Raw genomic sequence first — 19,427 nt, forward strand, 5'->3', positions numbered from 1 at the left:
GGACACGCGGACGTCGCTTCTACGTCAATTCCATACGTGGTGCAGATTAGTTGAGGAGGTACGCCACCGTTTTGTTAAAAGGTTCTGTGAAAATGGTCCGCAAGTTGAAATTCCACGAGACTAAGCTCCTTAAGAAGGTTGATTTCATCAACTGGGAGGTGGACAACAACCTCCACGAGTTAAAAGTGTTGCGGCGGTATCGCATTGAGAAGCGAGAGGACTACACGAGGTAAGAGCGGTCAGCGTCCTCCTCCTCTCCCCTGACTCTCGGCTAGTGGCCGGGCCCGTCGGTGAAGAGAAGCGCACACTTGGCGAACGTCGAGCACAGGATTTAGTAGGCATTGCTTTTTATAAACTTGTTAAGGTCGTTTCCGATTTTTTCCCCAGGAGCTATGATGCGGTTGTAGATGTGTTAATGAGCGGCAGCAGCTCCCCTTGAATTTGGTTTAGTACGCTCTTACTTGTAAACTTTCTTATTCGGCTTACCAAACGAACCTGTAGAGCTCACCGCGGGGCTGTGGCCAGTATGGCCTCGTATGCAGGTGGCGTTCACGTGTGTTCATGCCCAGTCGAAGCGCATTTCACCGGGGTGAAGCTCGGCCGAGGTCGCCCCACGTGTTTTATTAACGCGCTTGTTCAGTTCAAATCCAGAATGCTTCGAAAGACGTTGCTGTTTTTGTTTAACTATGTGTTTAGGGCAGATTTCAAAATCCTCTTTTTAACATATAAAGCCTTAAATGGCCAAGGTCCGCTTACTTGTCTGAAATTATCATGACCTGCAAACCTGAGTGCACATTAAGATCTCAAGATGCCGGTCTGCTTAGGATTCCAATGATTAATAATGAGAAAAGCCAAGCAAAATGACACCTTTTATTGGCTAACTAAAAAGATTACAATATGCAAGCTTTCGAGGCAACTCAGGCCCCTTCTTCAGGCAAGATAAAGTTGTCTCGAAAGCTTGCATATTGTAATTTTTTTAGTTAGCCAATAAAAGGTGTCATTTGCTTAGTCATTATAGATAGATACTTTATTAATCCCAAGGGGAAATGAATTATGAATGTAGAGAAAAGCCAACACAGAACACCCTAGTACTAAGGATTAATAAAATAACAGTGGGAGATTGAGCTTTTAGTTACAGGGCCCCCTAAACTGTGGAGTGGGGTACTTGCTACTATAAGAGATGCCCCTTCGGTCTCGTCTTTTAAATCCCAGCTGAAGACTCACTACTTCAGTGTAGCACACCCTGACTAGAGCTGCTGATTAACTGTACATAGTCATTGGCACTAAAACATAAGTAACATGATCGTTAGAATTTGTTACTAACCCTCACCTATTTGGTTTCTCTTCTCGGTACTCAAATGTGGCACTCGGTGCCATGGCCCACATGCCAAGTTGTTTTGCCTGCCTAAGGTAAAGTCATCCCTGATGGAGGGTCGCAGGAATCATGGGGTAGAGGGGTCCTTTCATTGGATTGGCTGGCCCAGCGCTGTTTCAGCCGTGGAATGGCCAAATGGGGGAGGCAGCTTGATGGATGAGGTCTCCAGGACTCCAAACATATCCAAATCTTATTATGTGATGTCATCTACTGTTAAATTCTGCTCCGTATTTGTACATTTTTTGTTTTTATACTGTATTGAGGATTTGTTCTGTGTGTTGTATTGTATTGACCCCCCCCCCCTTCTTTTTGACACCCACTACATGCCCAACCTACCTGGAAAGGGGTCTCTCTTTGAACTGCCTTTCCTGAGGTTTCTTCCATTTTTTCCCCTACAAGGGCTTTTTTTTTTTTGGGAGTTTTTCCTCGTCTTCTTAGAGAGTCGGGGCCTGTTAAAGTCCACTGCAGCACTTCTTGTGTGATTTTGGGCGATACAAAAATAAATTGTGTGAGCTGTCGTTGTGTTTTTAGAAACCCGTCTTCTCACTGTTTGTACTTCATTTGCCCAACACAGCCGACTGATTGACGAGCCGTTTGCAAGTTTGGTAAGAATACTTTTTAAAAATGTGAAATGTTGTTTTTTGTTTATTCTTTGCAGTATATTTTGTATGTTAGCCCGTGATGGCACATGCCATGCAGTGTGTAATGTGGGCCGGTGTTGGCTTTTCAGTTGCCAGCTTTTTGTGATGTCTGACCCCCCCGGTGGTCTTGTAGTCGTCTAGTGTAGTGCTTTCCAAACTCAGTCCTGGGGACCCACTGTGGATGCAGGTTTTTGTTCTGACCACATTCACAATCGGCGATAATAAACGGTATCAACTGATCTCATTTAATTAGCTGATCTTTGTTTACTCTTCTGTTATTCTGCATTCAGAAAAACACAACAGTATGGTTTTTATATTTATAAGACATTTACAAATTTTTCTATTTTTTTTTTCTAAAGCTATATAAATACTTAAGTCTCTTTTATTGTTTTCCTATTATCTTCCCCTTTTCCTGTGTAGTTTGCTCCCTTCATTCCCGGTTCCTCCCTGTGTGGATAGCGCTTTGAGTACTGAGAAAAGCGCTATATAAATGTAATTATTATTATTATTCAACCCTAATAGTGACAATTAACAGCCAGCATATTAGACACCCAGGATGATGAAAGCCGCAACAACTTCAGTGTCAGACTTGCTAACTCGAAAATAATCAATTAAATAACCAGAACACCCTTAAAAGCAGAATGAAAATTAGGTTGAAAATACTGTTAACAACTTAAAGAAAACTGCATATTCCCCATATAACTGCTCATTACATTTTAAAAAAATCTACCAAAGTGAATTTGTGTTTTGGAGTCAATGTGGAAATTACAGAGACTGGGAAATAAGGACTCACTTAATTAGGCTAAGAGTCCAATGAAAAATGGAAGCTGCTTGGAACAAAAACCTGAAGCCACAGTGGGTCCCCAGGACTGAGTTTAGGAGCCACTGGTCTAGTGGATATGTCTGTGCAAAATGGCAGCAAGGCGTTTACACAGATGGACGTGCTTTCATTGTTTTCTTTCAGTCATTGTAAACTCTTTCAGTTTTTCATGTTGTGGATTGGGAGGAATTTGCAGTTTTTTGCCTTTGCTTGGGATTCTGTTGTTCATTTTGCTTTGTGTCACAAGGATAACAGAATTGTGAAATTGCACTTGTTATATAAATTCAACACACACAATGTCTGCAGTAGCTAGCAGATCAAGTAAATACAGTAATAATAATAATTCATTACATTTATATAGCGCTTTTCTCAGTACTCAGTAATAGTACTTCAGCAGTGGAATGTCACTGATGTGATCCCTATATGAGTAAAATGCCCCCTGTTCATAACACCTTCGGCGCTGACTTGGGTAATTTGACCAAGTGGTGACCCATTCAAGGTGTCAACTTGGAGCTCATCAGACCAGTGAGCCCAGAAGCGGCCCGCCATCCCCCTTGGATGCAGATGTGCCTGTAATTCACAAAGTTTGGGGAGATCTCACGCTGTGTGCAGCTGTTGCAGTCGGGCTTGTGTACGTTTGCTGTAGTCGTCCCAGTGTTTCCAGTTGGACTTCCATGCAGATTAAGGGAAATGCCACGTCTCCCGAGCACTTGGAGTGAATCATTGTTGGTTGCTCCAGATGTTTGATGCTGACACACCGCTTGAAGAAATCTAAAGCAGGTGTGTGTCACTCAGTTGTTCATCTTATTTGAGTGACAAGCACAAAAATATACTGAGGGCACATCCCATAGTTCTACTGGTGAAGTAGTGTCACATTTTGTGGTTTTAGGTAATGATTTGTGTGTTGTTCATCTGAACACACAACACTTTCATTGAAATATTGCAAAACCCTTTACTCGACAGTAGCTTACACATCAATAGAATATGCAAAGTACAAGAGACTTTTTACTTTCAACAACATTTTTGTGCTTAAATGCCCATTTACCTTTAAACAGACAATTCACTGTAAATAACAAATCGATAAAGGCCTACAAGTTGTAACCGCATAGTGCAATCGGACATTTTCAAAGCCCACAATACCCAACAGGCCGCTCTACACTCGTGTTCAGACTGTTTGCTTGTGACGCACGTGGATTTTTGACCGCCCTGGAAGTCTGTTTTTGTGTTCTTACAAGAAGGGAGCTCCGTGTTGTATCTGTTGTCATTGTCATCCTGTGACTATTTCACGTTTGTGGTGTAATGAGCTCTTGAGTAGTGCAGGTGACGTCTGGATTTCTGTGGTGTTCTGAAGTCTCTTTTTGGGAGGAGAGTTAGTTGTCGGAGCACATGTGGCTGATTTTCATTCCTCATTTTTATTTAGTTTGTAATCTTCATTTTCAGTATTTATTAAGTACCTAAGAAATGTTCCCCAAATGTAACTACGGGCAGAAACTGTCCACTCATCCCTCAGAAGAATATTTTCACAGCTTTGGAAAGCGTGAGGAGCATTAGGGTGCTTCCATTAGGCCTGATTGGTGCAACACAGTAGTCTCGGTGACACATTTGGGGATTGCTTTGTGTTGGTCACACTTATAGAGGTAAAGCTTTATTTGTTCTCGGGGGGGGGGGGGGGGATTTGACATTTTACAGAAGCTTTTTAAATAAATTTACACATAGACAAGTAAAAATAAATATACACAAACGTTTTCCTTAAAGTCTCAAGTCTCCTAAGAGGGGAGAAAAAAAAAAAAAACCTGCTCTGGCCTTTCTTATAGCGTCCCTCGGTGTTCAGAGACCAGTCCAACCTGTCATTAATGTGGACCACCTCTTCACTCACTCCCTGCATAGTGACCAGGCGTAGAGGGTCTTTGGTGCGGTGAAAGTCAGTAAGCCATTCCGTAGTTTGGCTGCTATTATGATGCAAGCAATTCTTTTTGTCCCACGAAACAAAGTTCTCCACCTGACCGCTCTCCTTTGTCTCGTCCCCCCGCTTATCAGTACCCTCCTTGTGGTGCTGCAGGGCTGACATCTCCATCCTGGAGTCTCACAAAAGGTGGTCTGCCCCACAGAGAGTCCGTCATCTAGGACACCACAGGCTCGTCCACCTTGGAGTTTACCTCTCAACAGGGATGGCTTGATGGTATTGAAGGTGCTGGAGAAATTGACAGCCATCATCCTCACAGTGCGCCCAGCTTTGTCTGGGTGAGAGCGAGCCTCGTGGAGCAGATATATTAAGAAAAGGATCTAAAGTCAAGTCAATTTAAGTGTTGCTGCATTTTGTTTTTTGTTTTTGCATTTTCCACACCATCACAACTTTTTCTGATTTGGTGGTGTAGTAATATGGAAGGGCCAGTGTCCGATTGTTACTGTATTAGCAGATGTCACCAAGGCATCTCGGTGAACATTGATATAAAATGCCACCTCTGAAGTTGAGTGTTGTTTTCTATTGGTGAGAAAAACCATGGAAGATGGAAACCTTTTTAAATAAGTGACACTACTGACAGGGCTGTCATTCAAATGTTTCGATGGATAAACGGCAACCATTTATGTTGTCTGTGACTTTTATGGACGCCCACTACCAGTAGCAGGTCATCTAAATTAGCACTCGGTCTTCGTTTTGGCTTCTTGGGGCCTTTAACAACTGTTCTGTTTTACTTAACATGTCTTATGAAAGGAGTAATTGATGCATTTATTGAAGGACAAAATATTCAGCACCAGCGCTAAAATGAGGTGTATTGGCGAACTTTGGTTTAGACAGTGGAGATTGCGTTTAAAAAATGTGCCAGGATTTTATGACAAAGCAGAAAAGAGATTTAATTCTAGTGTTGCTTACAGTGCTGTTTGTTTCAATTCTCAAAAAGTTTGTGAGAATCTGGTGGTCAGATATAGATGTGGAAGTTCACGGTTCGGTGAATAGACAGGAGCAGAATTGACTTAAATACAGAAAGCAGAGTTATAATGCAAAAGAGCGATGACGTTAAAGTGCCCTTCCTTCAATTTCTATCGATCCAATGGCTAGAAGGAAGGTAAATGTGGCCATTTCCTTTTAATGCTGCATTCACACTCCTGGTTTGGACATTTTTCCATTCAAGGGTTGATCTTACGCAGCAAAGGTGAGCTACAAATAATCAAACACAGTGGGACCTGTTAAAGTTTACTGCATTCATTTGGTAAAAACACGGCAGACATTTCATTGGGAATACTTTCAGTACGTTATGCTGATCAGAGTGTGGTAGCAGGGCACCTTTTCATCTTCACCTACTGCTGATAAAGGTGGTGGACCCTGGCTGAAGGAACTAAGTAGAAACAAATCAAAGAAACTCCACAAATTGCAAGTTGCATATAAATTAAAAAGAGCCAACAGGGGACTACAACAACCCACAAAAGTAGCTTGGGTGTGGTGCCCCATTTTAAAAGAGGTGCCAAGTCCTGGAGTGTAAGTGAAAAGTCAGTGGGCCGGTAGACCTTAACGGTTTGCTTAGGCACATTACCGCAATACTGCGCCGGCGCCCGAGTACAAGTCATGCACTCGGTGTAGTTTGTTGGCCATTTCGTGGTGTTATTGTGGGTTGTTCTTTCTCCCCTAATAGTCGTGATTCTACATTCTGTGTGTGCTGGTGGTTCACTTTCAGCTGCTCGTAGCCAGGTTGACTCCCTTGTCAGCAGGTGGCTGCAGCTCAAAATACAGGCAAGTCTCAGATTATGGCAGTCCCACAGATATGAAAACGCACATAACCTCCAAATGTTTCACCTGAATTTCAATTACTTTTCATAATTTACATTTTTTACATATAAATAAAACCAACTAGTTTTGATGCAGTGAACATTAATGGTGAGGAATCGTGCTGCAGTATGAGGACTTGGCTATCATTTTGTACTTTTGTGCACATGTGCTGTTCAATGTCACTACTACTAATAATAATTTGTGCTTTTCTCAGTGCTCAGCAATTGCAGGTTAAGGGCTTTGCTCAAGGGCAAGGGCCCAACAGAGCAGAGTCCCTATTGGCATTTACGGGATTTGAACCGGCAACCTTCCAATTGCCAGTGCAGATCCCTAGCCTCAGAGCCACCATTCCTAAACATGCATTAAGCTCGGTCACAGATAAGCGGCTCAGTTGTCCACTGGCTGTAATTCCCAGTGTCCTCGGCATGCAGCTCAGGTAGTACAGCATCCCTCAGCAATGACTGCACATGTCGCCCAATGTAACCAGCAGCATTCTCCGCCATTCAGTCCGCTCTGGCACAGGTAAGCGGCTCGACTGCCAGCTGGTATTTCACTGAACATTCAGAGCTGCTGCTTGCACATCCCAGCTAGGAGATCAGTCAGTGGGGTCTCTCCGTGCCCTCATTCTGCTGCTTCCTGCTCGACACGGTACTGTGTCATTACCAACAACTGTAGGATGTTTAAGCAGAAGGCCGACATGCTGGGCATACTCCTAGTCCAGTTCAGTTTAATTCATTCGAGTTTTGTGTTTTTTAAAAGTAAAGTAGAATTTGCTATCATTTTATAAATAACTTTCTCTGTTAAAGTAATAAAGCAGTGGGCACAAATACATAATGCTTTATTTCCAGCAACAGACCTTTTCAGCCGAAGTTCTGACTTGCGTACCAAACTGGGTTACGCATGTCATCGGGAACAGAACTTGCTTGTCACCCAAAGGCCACCTGTATGTGCAGCATTCAGATATTTACTGGTCTGTTTGGTCAGATGTTGATGCCAGCAGAGGTCACAATATCCCGATGCAAATCGTGGTGTTCATAAAGCGACTGCACAGAAAGGAGGAGAGCAGGCAGAACACGCAAGAACATGTCAGGTTGCTTGTTGAAGCTGACCTCACGTTTGTGAAGTTTTACTGAGAATATCGGCAGCTACCCAGTTTCGTGTGCACTTTATGTAAAATTTATAAACAATGTTTTTAGCTTGCATTAAACCGCAGTGCGACGCTTTACAATTTCTTTTCAATCCTTCACAGCTGAGCCTAATACAGCTGGAATATTTTGCTGCACCTTCAGCACAAAAAAAACGAAACTACAGGCAACAGTTACTGCAGATTTTTCAAGTTAGAGCTGGAAGTTTTCTTGCACACTTTGAGAGTGCAGTAATCGGCTGGCCAAGAGGAACGAGGGAGTTGGAAATGGCAGTGAGACTGATCAGTGACAGCTCAAGTGAAGCTACGTAAGCAAACAGAATCTCCGAATTCATCCTCTACAGCCATGACAAGTAACAATGAAAAGGGAGCCGAGCCTGTCCTTACTCCAGGGCTGATTTCAAGGAGAAGCTCAAGAAGTTCCAATGAGCACATTCTGAATGTGTGAGCAGCAACTTGGAGATATGCAGCTGTAGGCAGGCCTTGAAATTCAGCATGGCATTGCTAGAATTGTCCTTTATTTAAAAATCCCACATGGTTTAGATTACAGTAGGAAAATTGTACTATTCTTTTAAGACTAAAAGAAAAAGAAACACAAGGCTTTTGTTAGTTGCAGTTTTCATCCATCCATTATCCACCACTTATCCAAAGTCAAGTCGGGTCAGGGGGGCAGCAGCCTAAGCAGGGAAGCCCAGACCTCTCTCTGCCTGGCCACCTCCTCCAGGTCCTCTGGAGGACCCTGAGGCGTTCCAGGGCCAGCTGGGAGATATAATCCCTCCAGTGTGTCCTGGGTCTGCCACATGGCCTTCTCCCAGTGGGGCATGCCCAGAACACCCCCCTAGGGAGGTGTCCATCCTAACCAGATGCCCAAACCACCTCAACTGACTCCTCTCAATGCGGAGGAGCAGCGACTCTACTCCGAGTCTCTCCCAGATAACTGAAATCCTCACACTATCTCTAAGGGAGAGTCCAGCCACCCTGCGCAGAAAACTCATTTCGGCCGCTTGTATCTGCGATCTTGGTCTTTCAGTCACTACCCAAAGCTCATGGCCATAGGTGAGGGTAGGAACGTAGATCGACTGGTAAATTGACAGCCTCGCCTTTTGGCTCTGCTCTCTCTTCACCACGATGGGCCGTTGCAGAGCCTGCATTACTGTGGATGCCGCACCGATCCATCTGTCAACCTCCCATTCCATTCTTCCCTCACTCGTGAACAAGACCCCGAGATACTTGAAGTCCTCCACTTGAGGGTGTACTGTACTCCCAACCAGGAGAGAGCATTCCACCCTTTTCTGGCTGAGAACCATGGCCTCGGATTTAGAGGTGCTGACTCTCCTCCCTGCTGCTCCGCACTCGGCTGTGTACCGCTCCAGTGAGAGCTGGAGGTCACTGTCTGATGAAGCCAACAGAACCACGTCATCCGCAAATAGCAGAGATGAAATTCTGAGGTCACCGAACAAGACCCCCTCCGCTCCTGGGCTGCGCCTAGAAATGCTGTCCATATAGCTTATGAATAGAATCGGTGACAAAGGGCAGCCCTGGTGGAGTCCGACTTATTACCGGCAATGCGGACCAAACTCCTGCTCCTCCTGTACTGGGACTGAATGGCTCGTAGCAACGATTTCCAGTTTTATTCCCCAGAAATAAAAGTTTAATAATAATACATTTATTTGTAGGCGCCTTTCTAAACACTCGAGGACACTAAACAATAGATAAGATTATAAACAAAACTAAAATACAAAAATTAAAATCGGACAGAGCAATTGTAATCAAAGAGAAAAAGCTGACTTAAATGAGTTTTAAGTTTACATTTGAAAAGTGAAAATGATTCAATATTTCTAAGCTCAGAAGGTAATGAGTTCTAGAGCTGGGGAGCAGAGCTGGTGGTAAGAGGGATGAAGGGGACAGTCCAGTGGATGGAGGAAGAGGATCTAAGGGTACAGGAGGGAATGGCAACATGGAGGAGGTCAGACAGATATGGATGCTATCCAGTGACCTGAGATGAAGATTGGACTCCTTTCAGCACCGTGTCTCTTCGGAGAGTCCTTGGGTACTGCTGGTTTGACTTTGTATTCTTTACGGAGTCCCAAATGAGGCACATTACCTGCATTGTGAGGGAGCGTCAGTTATGGCACTACGGTCATGTGGCGCGATTTCCCAAGGGTGATTTGGCTCACAGGACCCTCACCGTTCGGGACCCAAGTGGCTGGACTAGGCCAAGGTGACACCCATGTAACACCTGGCTGTGGCAGATAGATGGTCATTTCCGGAGGGTGGTAGTGGGCCTGCCTGGGGAGTTGTATGATGGGTGTGGCTGTACCAGTGCATGCTCCACACCTGACCTGACGAGGTGAGATAAGTGAGGTTGAGTCCATAATGAGGATGCCGTTCTTTATGAAATGCTCTCTGCAATTCAAGTCCTGATGCAGCTGCTAATAACGAATTAGCTAACAATCTTTTGGAGGTCCTTGAGTTTTTGAAGGTAATTGGCATTCATAAGTATGGCAAGTGAAGGCAAATAGGACATGTTTGAAAGTGACAGACAGGACTGTCACCTGATCCAATGGCTGATATTCGAGAGTCTCGTATTACAAAGGTGTGTTTGTTTAAAGATTGAGGTGACATTCACTGCTGTAATAATGAGGCGGTTCACATGCTTTTAGACATTTTATAAATATTTCTCAGAACTGATAAATTTCATGTTAACTATGAGAAAGTCAATCCTGTCTCCTCCTTTCCCCCCACCCCTCCCCCCCGCACTTGGAGTTGAGGACAAACCCAATCCCTTCAAACTCAAAGACCATCTTGGCTGCATAACAGAAGGTGCAGGCGTCCAAATATTTTATTTATTTATTTATTTTGTACTTCCATGAATGTTGTTTTAAATAAATTGGGCTGTAAAGCAGACTGAAATGTGACAAGTGGTATTGCACCTTGCTTATAATTTTGGTAAACTCACTCTGTGGACTGAACTGTGAATTCCGCAGAAGCTCACATGCTGGCCACATCAGGGGCCTCATGTATAAACGGTGCGTACGCACAGAAATGTTGCGTACGAACCTTTCCACGCTCAAATCGCGATGTATAAAACCTAAACTTGGCGTAAAGCCACGCACATTTCCACGGTAACTCATTACTTGGCGTACGCAATTTATCCGCCCGGTTTTGCAGACTGGCGGCACCCAGCGTCAAAGCAGTGCTACTGATCCTGTGTGGTTACTCTTTCTTAGATCCACATCCACGGCGGCGGCTTTATCAAATACACTGAAATTAACCGCATATCGTTCATAAATTTAATGCATCTGATTGTAATTAACCTGTAACAATATAATGGTCCACAGAATGGTCAAACTACTGTTCCTGTGTGCTCATCCTTTCTTTCTTAGCTCCACATTCCTGACGCGGCTTTATAAATACACTGAAATTAACTGCATATTGTTAATTAGTGTAATGCATCTGATTGTAATTAACCTGCTGCAATATAATGGGCCAGGGAATAGCCATAGTATTCCAAATACCATAACTGCTTTAGCGTTGTTACGCTCACTGCATCTTGTTCTTCTTTTTGCTGTTCCCGTTAAGGGTTGCCACAGCAGATCATCTTTTTCCATATTACTCTCACTGCACCACTCGGAGTATTTATATCACTGTATCCGAGTGTGAATCACAGCAGCAGCTGATGGGAAAGAGAATTATCGGTATACAGTTTCAAGTACACACTACCTCAACCACGGCAAAAGGCGTCAAACCCTTTCCTGTACGGACCTCGCGTTTCAGAAACAGTTTCATCCCAAGAACTATAAACGCACTCAATCACCTCACTGTAAACTTGCACTACAGTTATAATATTGCACAACCTGCGCCACTTTATAAAGCGCATATGATGACAATATCATTTTTAAGATGAAATGCAGCAAAATATGTTGCTTATAGTATACAGATAAAACTTTAACTTCATTTAAATAATCTGTATTGCTAATAATTGAACATGTGAGGACACGGTGCCGCAGCGTATAGCTGGTTCAAGGATAGCTCCTGCCTTGCGCTGTATTCTTGCTGGTGCTGACGTGACACTGGAAGGATAGACGAATAGAATAATTAAACATGTACTACGAAGATATTTCAATGTTCCTTAAATGTTTTGAAGAATCGACGTTCTAAGCTTACAGATGGCTTAACGTCTATTACAGAGCTGATTGTGTGGCGATTGGAGAAAGAAAAGTATGGACAGGAATTGGAGGTTAGTACGTTTGAAAGAGACAGTATTTCTGTAATAAATTATTTCATCGAAGGTCGCACATGGTGCAGCAAGCCTCTTAAGTGAGATATGAACAATCACTGCGCCACCGTGTTCCCATGTTTAATAACATGCTTTCATTCCTATCATCATGAAAATGATATCACGTATACATCTCAGTATTTTAATTATTCAGAGAGCTGTAATATCTCGAATGTAATGCATTCTGTGTCCTGTCGGAGAAAGAGAAAGAACGGAAGCACGTAGTGATTCACACACATAGAGCACATAGAAGATCGAACACAGAAAAAAGCATTTAACATGCTACTTGAGAAACTAGTAAAATAAACGATTTTAAGATGAAGTTTATGATGTTCTACTTTAATTGTAAAATAAACTACGTGATTAAAGTGGAAATTTCGAGATTAAAGTTGACATTTCGTGCTTTTTTCCCACTGTGTGCCTATGTTTTTTGTTTGTACCCTAATACGCTTTCATATGACACTCAGACGGTGGGCTACGACTCGCCTTTTCACGGCGACTTTGATATGTGATTTCTTTTTTATTTCGGGCACTGTGCGACTTTGTGAAGTTGAGCCTTCGAGTTTCTCCGACACTCTGTCACTCGATCAGCTTCCTTTTGTTGATTATACCACTGTTTAAACCAACAAATAGTACGTTTTTTCTTTGCCTCCACTTGGTATTCGCTGAAATCTTATATTTTCTCCCGTGCTTTTCCCATTGTCTTTTCACAGAAGGCTGTTTATATTGATTTGCATATTCAAAGAGGCGTAATTCTGGGAGGAGTTGGGGCGGGACAGAAGGCGCGTGCACGTGCGTTACTTTTCACGCAAATCGGGATTTATGTAGTGGAAGAACGTGAAAGTATGCGTGCGCACAGATTCCTGCATCTGGATTTTTCTGTGCGTACGCACAATCCCGCTTTTGTGCTTACGCCATGTTATAGTGTGAGTTCTACGCACGGCGTTATACATGAGGCCCCAGATGTTTTGTTCACTTCTCAGGTTGGTTGAACACTTGTGTGGTACTCTGCCCGCCCTGGAAGGAAGTCTGAATCTCCTTAGGCTGCTGATATACTTAACGCTACGCTACGCGGACGGTACTGCTACTCGAGCCGCTAGCAGGGTGTTGACCATAACTGTGTGTATCTTTATGTAAGTCTGAAGGATTCTAATGAATGGCAGTGTGAGAAAACAATGTCGGGTTTCTCTGTGTTGTAAGTTGACAGTAGAAAGATGTTAAATATAAAAACTCTTTGTATTCTGATGCTGTTGTGAAGGGGGGGAGATGGCCACAGAGACCCTGAAGATGGTATGCGAGACCTTTAAATGTATTGTCATTACAATAGGGACTCTGCAACACTTGTGTTTGCCTAAGTAGGGCAGAAAACACGAAGAGAATCACGGAATTAATGCATAAAACCAGAGTTTAGATTTAAAAACGAAATTTGCAGAATTTAGAGACTGAAGGGGTGATTGTCACAAAACGTCTGAATAAATGAAATGATTGAGTAATATGTAGTTCTGTCATTCGGACAGTATTTTCTAGTTTGTTGTATTTCAAGTGAACGCAGGTCTTTGTAGAAATTCAGTCGTGCCTCCATCTGTATTTTTTCTCGTTAGTCACGTGACTTAGCCTGCTGTATGAGGCAGAAATGTGAAAGCGAACAGAATCGGATACCCTAAGTACATTGAAAAAACTAAAACACCAGCCAAACTGCAAGTTGAGGGCACAACAACATCCCGGTGACACTTACAGATCTGGACAGCAACTTTTCTGCAAGTTTTGCCAGCACACCACAGACTTGACATGAAAAGATCCTTGCAATGACTACGTCAAATGTAAAACCCATCTCAAGAACAAGGAGACGTTAAGGTCAAAAAGTGAGCCCTTCAGAAAAAAACAACAAGAAGGTCCGATGAAAGACGCCAGTTTGTAGAGGGCTTTGTGGTCATGTGAGTCAGACATCCCACTCAAAAAATGACGAAGATGCGTCCTTTCTTTATTAAGCATTGGAAAATGGGAGGCGCACTGCTAGAAAATGAGAGCCATCTTCATCAAACTCCTTTTCGCCGCATCTTTGAACAACATGGACGCCGTTCTTCAAAAGATCCGTGGCAGTAAAATTTATGTTGTAGTTGATGAGACCACCAATAGGCGAGTAAACATTTGGCTGAATGGTAATTCTTTTATGTAGGCAGTTCTAATTGTACGTAGAATTATATTTAACTGCTATATTAACAGTCTTTCCCTTAGAAAAATGTTATTAGTGAACGGCCCTGGTTAACGGGTTCCCTTTTAAGAATTAACAACGATGTGTTTGGATTTAATAAACGTTTGGCCTGGCGGTGATGAGGCACACAAGGTCCACATTCGACTCATCCGTTATAAACTCGGCCCTACAAACCTGTGCAGAAGAGCAGACGTCTCCTCCGATGCAACAAGCCCTTTTGTTCTGTTTCATTCCCGGATTTAGCGTCTTGCAGATTAGTTTGCTTTTGCTTTGCAATTAATAAGATATGCAGTAGATGAAGCTACAGATGTAGTGATGCACATTTTCAATCTGTGAACATTTAAGGGTTAAGAATCATTACAAATACAGGTACTGAAGACCAGGGGCCTCATGTATAAACAGTGTGTACGCCTAGAAATGTTGCGTACGAACGTTTCCACGCTCAAATCGCGATGTATAAAACCTAAACTTGGCGTAAAGCCACGCACATTTCCACGGTACCTCATACCCTGGCGTACGCAATTTCTCTGCTCGGTTTTGCAGACTGCAGGCTTTATAAATACACTGAAACTAACTGCATATTGTTTATTAGTGTAATGCATCCGATTGTAATTAACCTGTAACAATATAATGGTCCAGGGAATAGCCATAGTATTCCAAATACCATGACTGCTTTAGCATTGTTACTCTCACCACATCTTCTTCTTTCAGCTGCTCCCGTTACGGGTTGCCACAGCAGATCATCTTTTTCCATATTACTCTCACTGCACCACTCGGAGTATTTATATCACTGTGTCTGAGTGGGGAATAACAGCAGCAGCTGATCGGAAAGAGAATTATCGGTATACAGCATGAAGCAGACGCTGCCTCAACTACGGCAAAACGCTTCAGAGACTTTCCTGTACTGACTTCGTGGTTTAGAAAAAGTTTCATCCCAAGAACTCTAAATGCACTCAATCAGTCCATCAAGTGCTTCTTGTAGAACTGTTAGTACTTAAGTACAATTACCTCACTGTAAACTTGCACTACAGTTATAATATTGCACAACCTGCGCCACTTTATGAAGCGCGTATTTACATATGATGACGATATCATTTTTAAGGTGAAATGCAGCAAAATATGTTGATTTATATTATACAGATAAAACTTTAACTTCATTTAAATAATCTATATTGTTAATAATTAAACATGTGAGGACACGGTGCCGCAGCACTAGCTAGTTCAGGGATTGTTCCTGCCTTGCGCTGTATTTTTGCTGGTGCTGACGCGACACTGGAAGGATAGACAGAATAATTAAACACGTACTGTTCCTTAAACGTTTTGAAGAATCGGCGTTCTAAGCTTACAAATGGCTTCACGTCTATTACAGAGCTGATTGTGTGGCGATTGGGTATTTGGAGAAAGAAAAGTAAGGACAGGAATTGGAGGTTAGTACGTTTGAAAGAGACAGTACTTCTGTAATAAATTATTTCATCGAAGGTCGCGCATGGCACAGCAAGCCTCTTGCGTGAGATATGAACAAGCACTGCGCCACCGTGTTCTCATGTTTAAAAATAACATGCTTTAACTCCTATCATCATGAAAAAGATATCACGTATACATCTCAGTGTTCTAATTATTCAGAGAGCTGTAATATCACGAATGTAATGGATTATGTGTCCTGTCGGAGAAAAAGAAAGCCCGTTTAAGAAGCAGGTAGTGATTCACACATATAGAGCACATAGAAGATCAAATACAGAACAAAGCATTTAATGTGCTAGTTTAGTTACAATGGGATTTGAGAAACTAGTAAATTAAATGATTTTAAGATGAAGTTTATGATGTTCTACTTTAATGGCAAAATAAACTACGTGATTAAAGTGGAAATTTTGAGATTAAGTTGACATTTTGTGCTTTTTTCCCCCACTGTGTGCCTATTTTTTTTTCTCTGTACCCTAATAAGCTTTCATATGACACTCAGACGGTGGGCTACGACTTGCCTTTTCACGCCGACTTTGATATGTGACTTCTTTTTTATTTTGGGCACTGTGCGACTTTGTGAACTTGAGCTTTCGAGTTTCTCTGACACTCTGTCACTCGATCAACTTTCTTTTGTTGATTATACCACTGTTTAAACCAACAAATAGTACGTTTTTCCTTTGCCTCCACTTGGTATTCGCTGAAATTCTTATATTTTCCCCCGTGCTTTTCCCATTGTCTGTTCACAGAAGGCTATTTATATTGATTTGCATATTCAAAAAGGCGTAATTCTGGGAGGAGTTGGGGCGGGACAGAAGGCGCGTGCTCTTGCGTTACTTTTCACGCTGATCGGGATTTATGTAGCGGAAGAACATGGAAGTTTGCGTACGTACAGATTCCTGCATCTGGATTTTTCTGTGCATACGCACATTCCCGCTTTTGTGCTTACGCCATGTTATAGTGTGAGTTCTACGCATGGCGTTATACGTGAGGCTCCAGGACATTTTGGCAGATGTTATCTTTATGGAGAGCTGCAACTTTCCCTTCGTTTCAAGGGCAGCAGCACTTCAGTCCCTTCACAACAACCAGCTGAATCTTAATGACATTTCAGCAGAGCTTACAGACAACGCACCATACCAGCCTAACCGTATGTCATGTCATCACTTTGGTGGGAGAGACCTGACAGCACTTGAAATACTTTAGTGAGGCGGTCAAGACGCCTGCCAGGGACCCCCAAGGAAGGGAATAGCAGCTTCAAGTCAGTAGGGTACCTCGCTGAACGTACTCACCTCTACAAAGAGTTCTTGCTGGCTGAGGACACATCAGCTCAGGCTGTAAGAAATATCCTAGGCCTTAAAAGTGAAGTTCACCATCTCGGAAGGATTCGTCAAACTAGTCCGAGCTCTTAGGGCTCATACAACTTACTCTGGAGGGCACTCGCTGCCCAACAAAGCCCGCCAGTCCTATCCACTTTAATCTTCCAGTCTTTGAAAGTCTCCTAAGTCTTACTGTCTGTCTGCTGTCCACCACACTACTTAGTCTCTTATTTCAAGTGTCTGTGGTTCTCTGTGTGGGGAGAAAAAAACTTCCTAATGTTTGTAGAGAATTTACCCTTAAAGTTTCAAGTTCTGTTCCCATGTTCTTGATGAACTCCTTTTAAAGTCACCAGCTGGATCCACTGGACTAACTCCTCTTCGTCATTTTAAACACTTCAGTCAGGTCTCTTTTTCATCTCTAAGAAGGCTCAGCTCTTCTAATCTTTCTTCATAACTCATCCCCTGTAGCCCTGCAATCAGCCCAGTTGCTCTTCTCTGGACCTTCTCTAGTGCTGTTCTGTCTTTATGGAGACCAAAACTGCACACAGGACTCCAGGTGAGGCCTCACCAGTGTGTTACAAATCAACGATGCTGATGTCACGTACCAAAACGCAGACGCGGGGGCCTTTATCCAGTTTATAGCCAAAATACAAAGGAGTTGCCACCCTCAGCCCCGCTCCTGGCTATCTACAGCTTCGCTGATCGCACCTTTCACCAGCCACCTTGCACTACTAAAATATGGAGGAATATTTCCGACAAAACGAATGTAAATAAATAAACTGCATGAAATGAGTGCATATAAATGTGTCACAAAATGTTTCTTGCTGCTTATTTAATTTTATTGATTTAATATTCTTCCAAACACATTATGAAATATGGCTTAAAAATTAACTCTCCTTCACTCCTCAGTTGACTCGTCTTCTGTAGATTGCTAACTCCTAATTCAGTATGTCCGTGTGGGAGATGGAGGTAAATGAGAGCGTTAATTAGAACAATGCCACGTCTTGTAAGACGCTCCGTGCTGCTGCTGATGATGATTGTAGCTGCATTTTTCCAAAGTTCAGCAGTTCTAACTTAAAAAATGGGATTCAACAAAAGCCTGACGACGTGCCGAAATGATTCCACAGACAAAATATCTTCATTTTTAAAAGTTTTAGTTAAAATTCAAAGTAAAACTGAAATAGCAAAACAAAGAAAAATTCTTAAGAAAAGTTATGTTCAAAGCTTAAATCTTGTTCCATTTCAAATCGTTTCAACTCACTTTCAGAAAACTGTCTGCCTACCCCATTTCTAATTTGAAAATGGGTCTTTCACGTCCCTAGGACCACCAGTTCAAAACGACGACAGACAGATGGACTGACTGACTGACTCAATTATCAAACTGTATCTCAGTTCTAGCAAGAAAGTTCTATCTTTACTAACTTGTAGGGGGAAAAGAGACTACACCATTAACGACGACTATAGAAGAAACTGATGTTCTATTCAAACTACGCAAACGCGAATAGGAGTTGAACTTTCAATGAAAGTGTTGTGTTTTGCGGTGCCACAGCCTGACTACCATCTGCCATTTTCATGTGTAGTTCTTCTCTACCAACTTGGATTCCCTACCACTGAGACCGTAAAACCCGACCATTGCATTCGGTACCAAGTTGATAGTGAAATTCACAGAAGTATCAGTTCTTGGGACCGCGGTGGTCGTTTGTTCACGTGGCTCAATTTTGATGAAAGCGTTTGATGTGCTCATTTAACACGTTGGCTGTTCTCAGAAGGTCGCGTCCTTATTTATAAGCTTGCTTGGACCCCCCCATGTATTGTGGCATAGCAAATATGACCCCACAAAAACGATGGCAGCTTAAACTGAAGACCAATGCAAATGCAGGAGAGAGACTGAGAAGTGGAAGCTGGAAATGTCGTTGAGATTCGTGTGTTGAATGTCACTTTTGAGTTGGCGCTTTAATGTTTCTTACACTTCACTGGTGCAGACGCAAATCTCAGAGGAGCAAACGTGACAGAGTGGCACAGTGGAACACAAGCGGCTTTACAGAGCTTTGTGCTCTCGATGGAAGGTACAGTGAATTCCGCTGCCGTGTTCTGATTCTGATTCAATGAAGTGTGGTTGTTGATTTCATTTTTCTTAATTTTATTTTTTTATTATATGTGCACAAATTACTATTACTCCATGACATCTTGCCACAGGTCCCCAAGCCTCTACAAATCCCATTTTAGGGGTCTGGTTACATTTATTTTGCTCCTCACCGGTCCTCCATCATTGGGCAATGGTGGCACCGCTCACTCTGGTGTGAGAGGGACCCTTTGACATTAGTTGTCCATCCTCGCCGTAAGCCCCCCTACCAATGCAAGCAAACAGCCTATGGTGTCTCTCACCAGCTCAGACGCGAGTAAAGCCAGATGGTACACC

At 42.8% G+C, this 19,427-nt stretch overlaps 2 protein-coding genes across 2 annotated transcripts in view; one reads left to right on the forward strand and one right to left on the reverse strand.

The window, feature by feature from the left end:
• Positions 1 to 19,427, reverse strand: part of LOC114658628 (putative C->U-editing enzyme APOBEC-4) — a 131,474-nt gene that overhangs the window by 16,586 nt on the left and 95,461 nt on the right. The gene's annotated exons all lie outside the window — the stretch shown is intronic.
• imp3 (IMP U3 small nucleolar ribonucleoprotein 3) overlaps positions 1 to 19,427 on the forward strand; it is a 23,506-nt gene continuing 4,079 nt past the window's right edge. Inside the window, exon 1 of the mRNA XM_028810697.2 lies at positions 1 to 229. Coding sequence (XP_028666530.2) covers positions 93 to 229 — 137 coding nt within the window. The 5' untranslated portion in view covers positions 1 to 92. The remainder of the gene's footprint in view (positions 230 to 19,427) is intronic.

This window comes from Erpetoichthys calabaricus, chromosome 10 (assembly GCF_900747795.2).
Source record: "Erpetoichthys calabaricus chromosome 10, fErpCal1.3, whole genome shotgun sequence".
NCBI classification, from domain to species: Eukaryota; Metazoa; Chordata; class Cladistia; order Polypteriformes; family Polypteridae; genus Erpetoichthys; species Erpetoichthys calabaricus.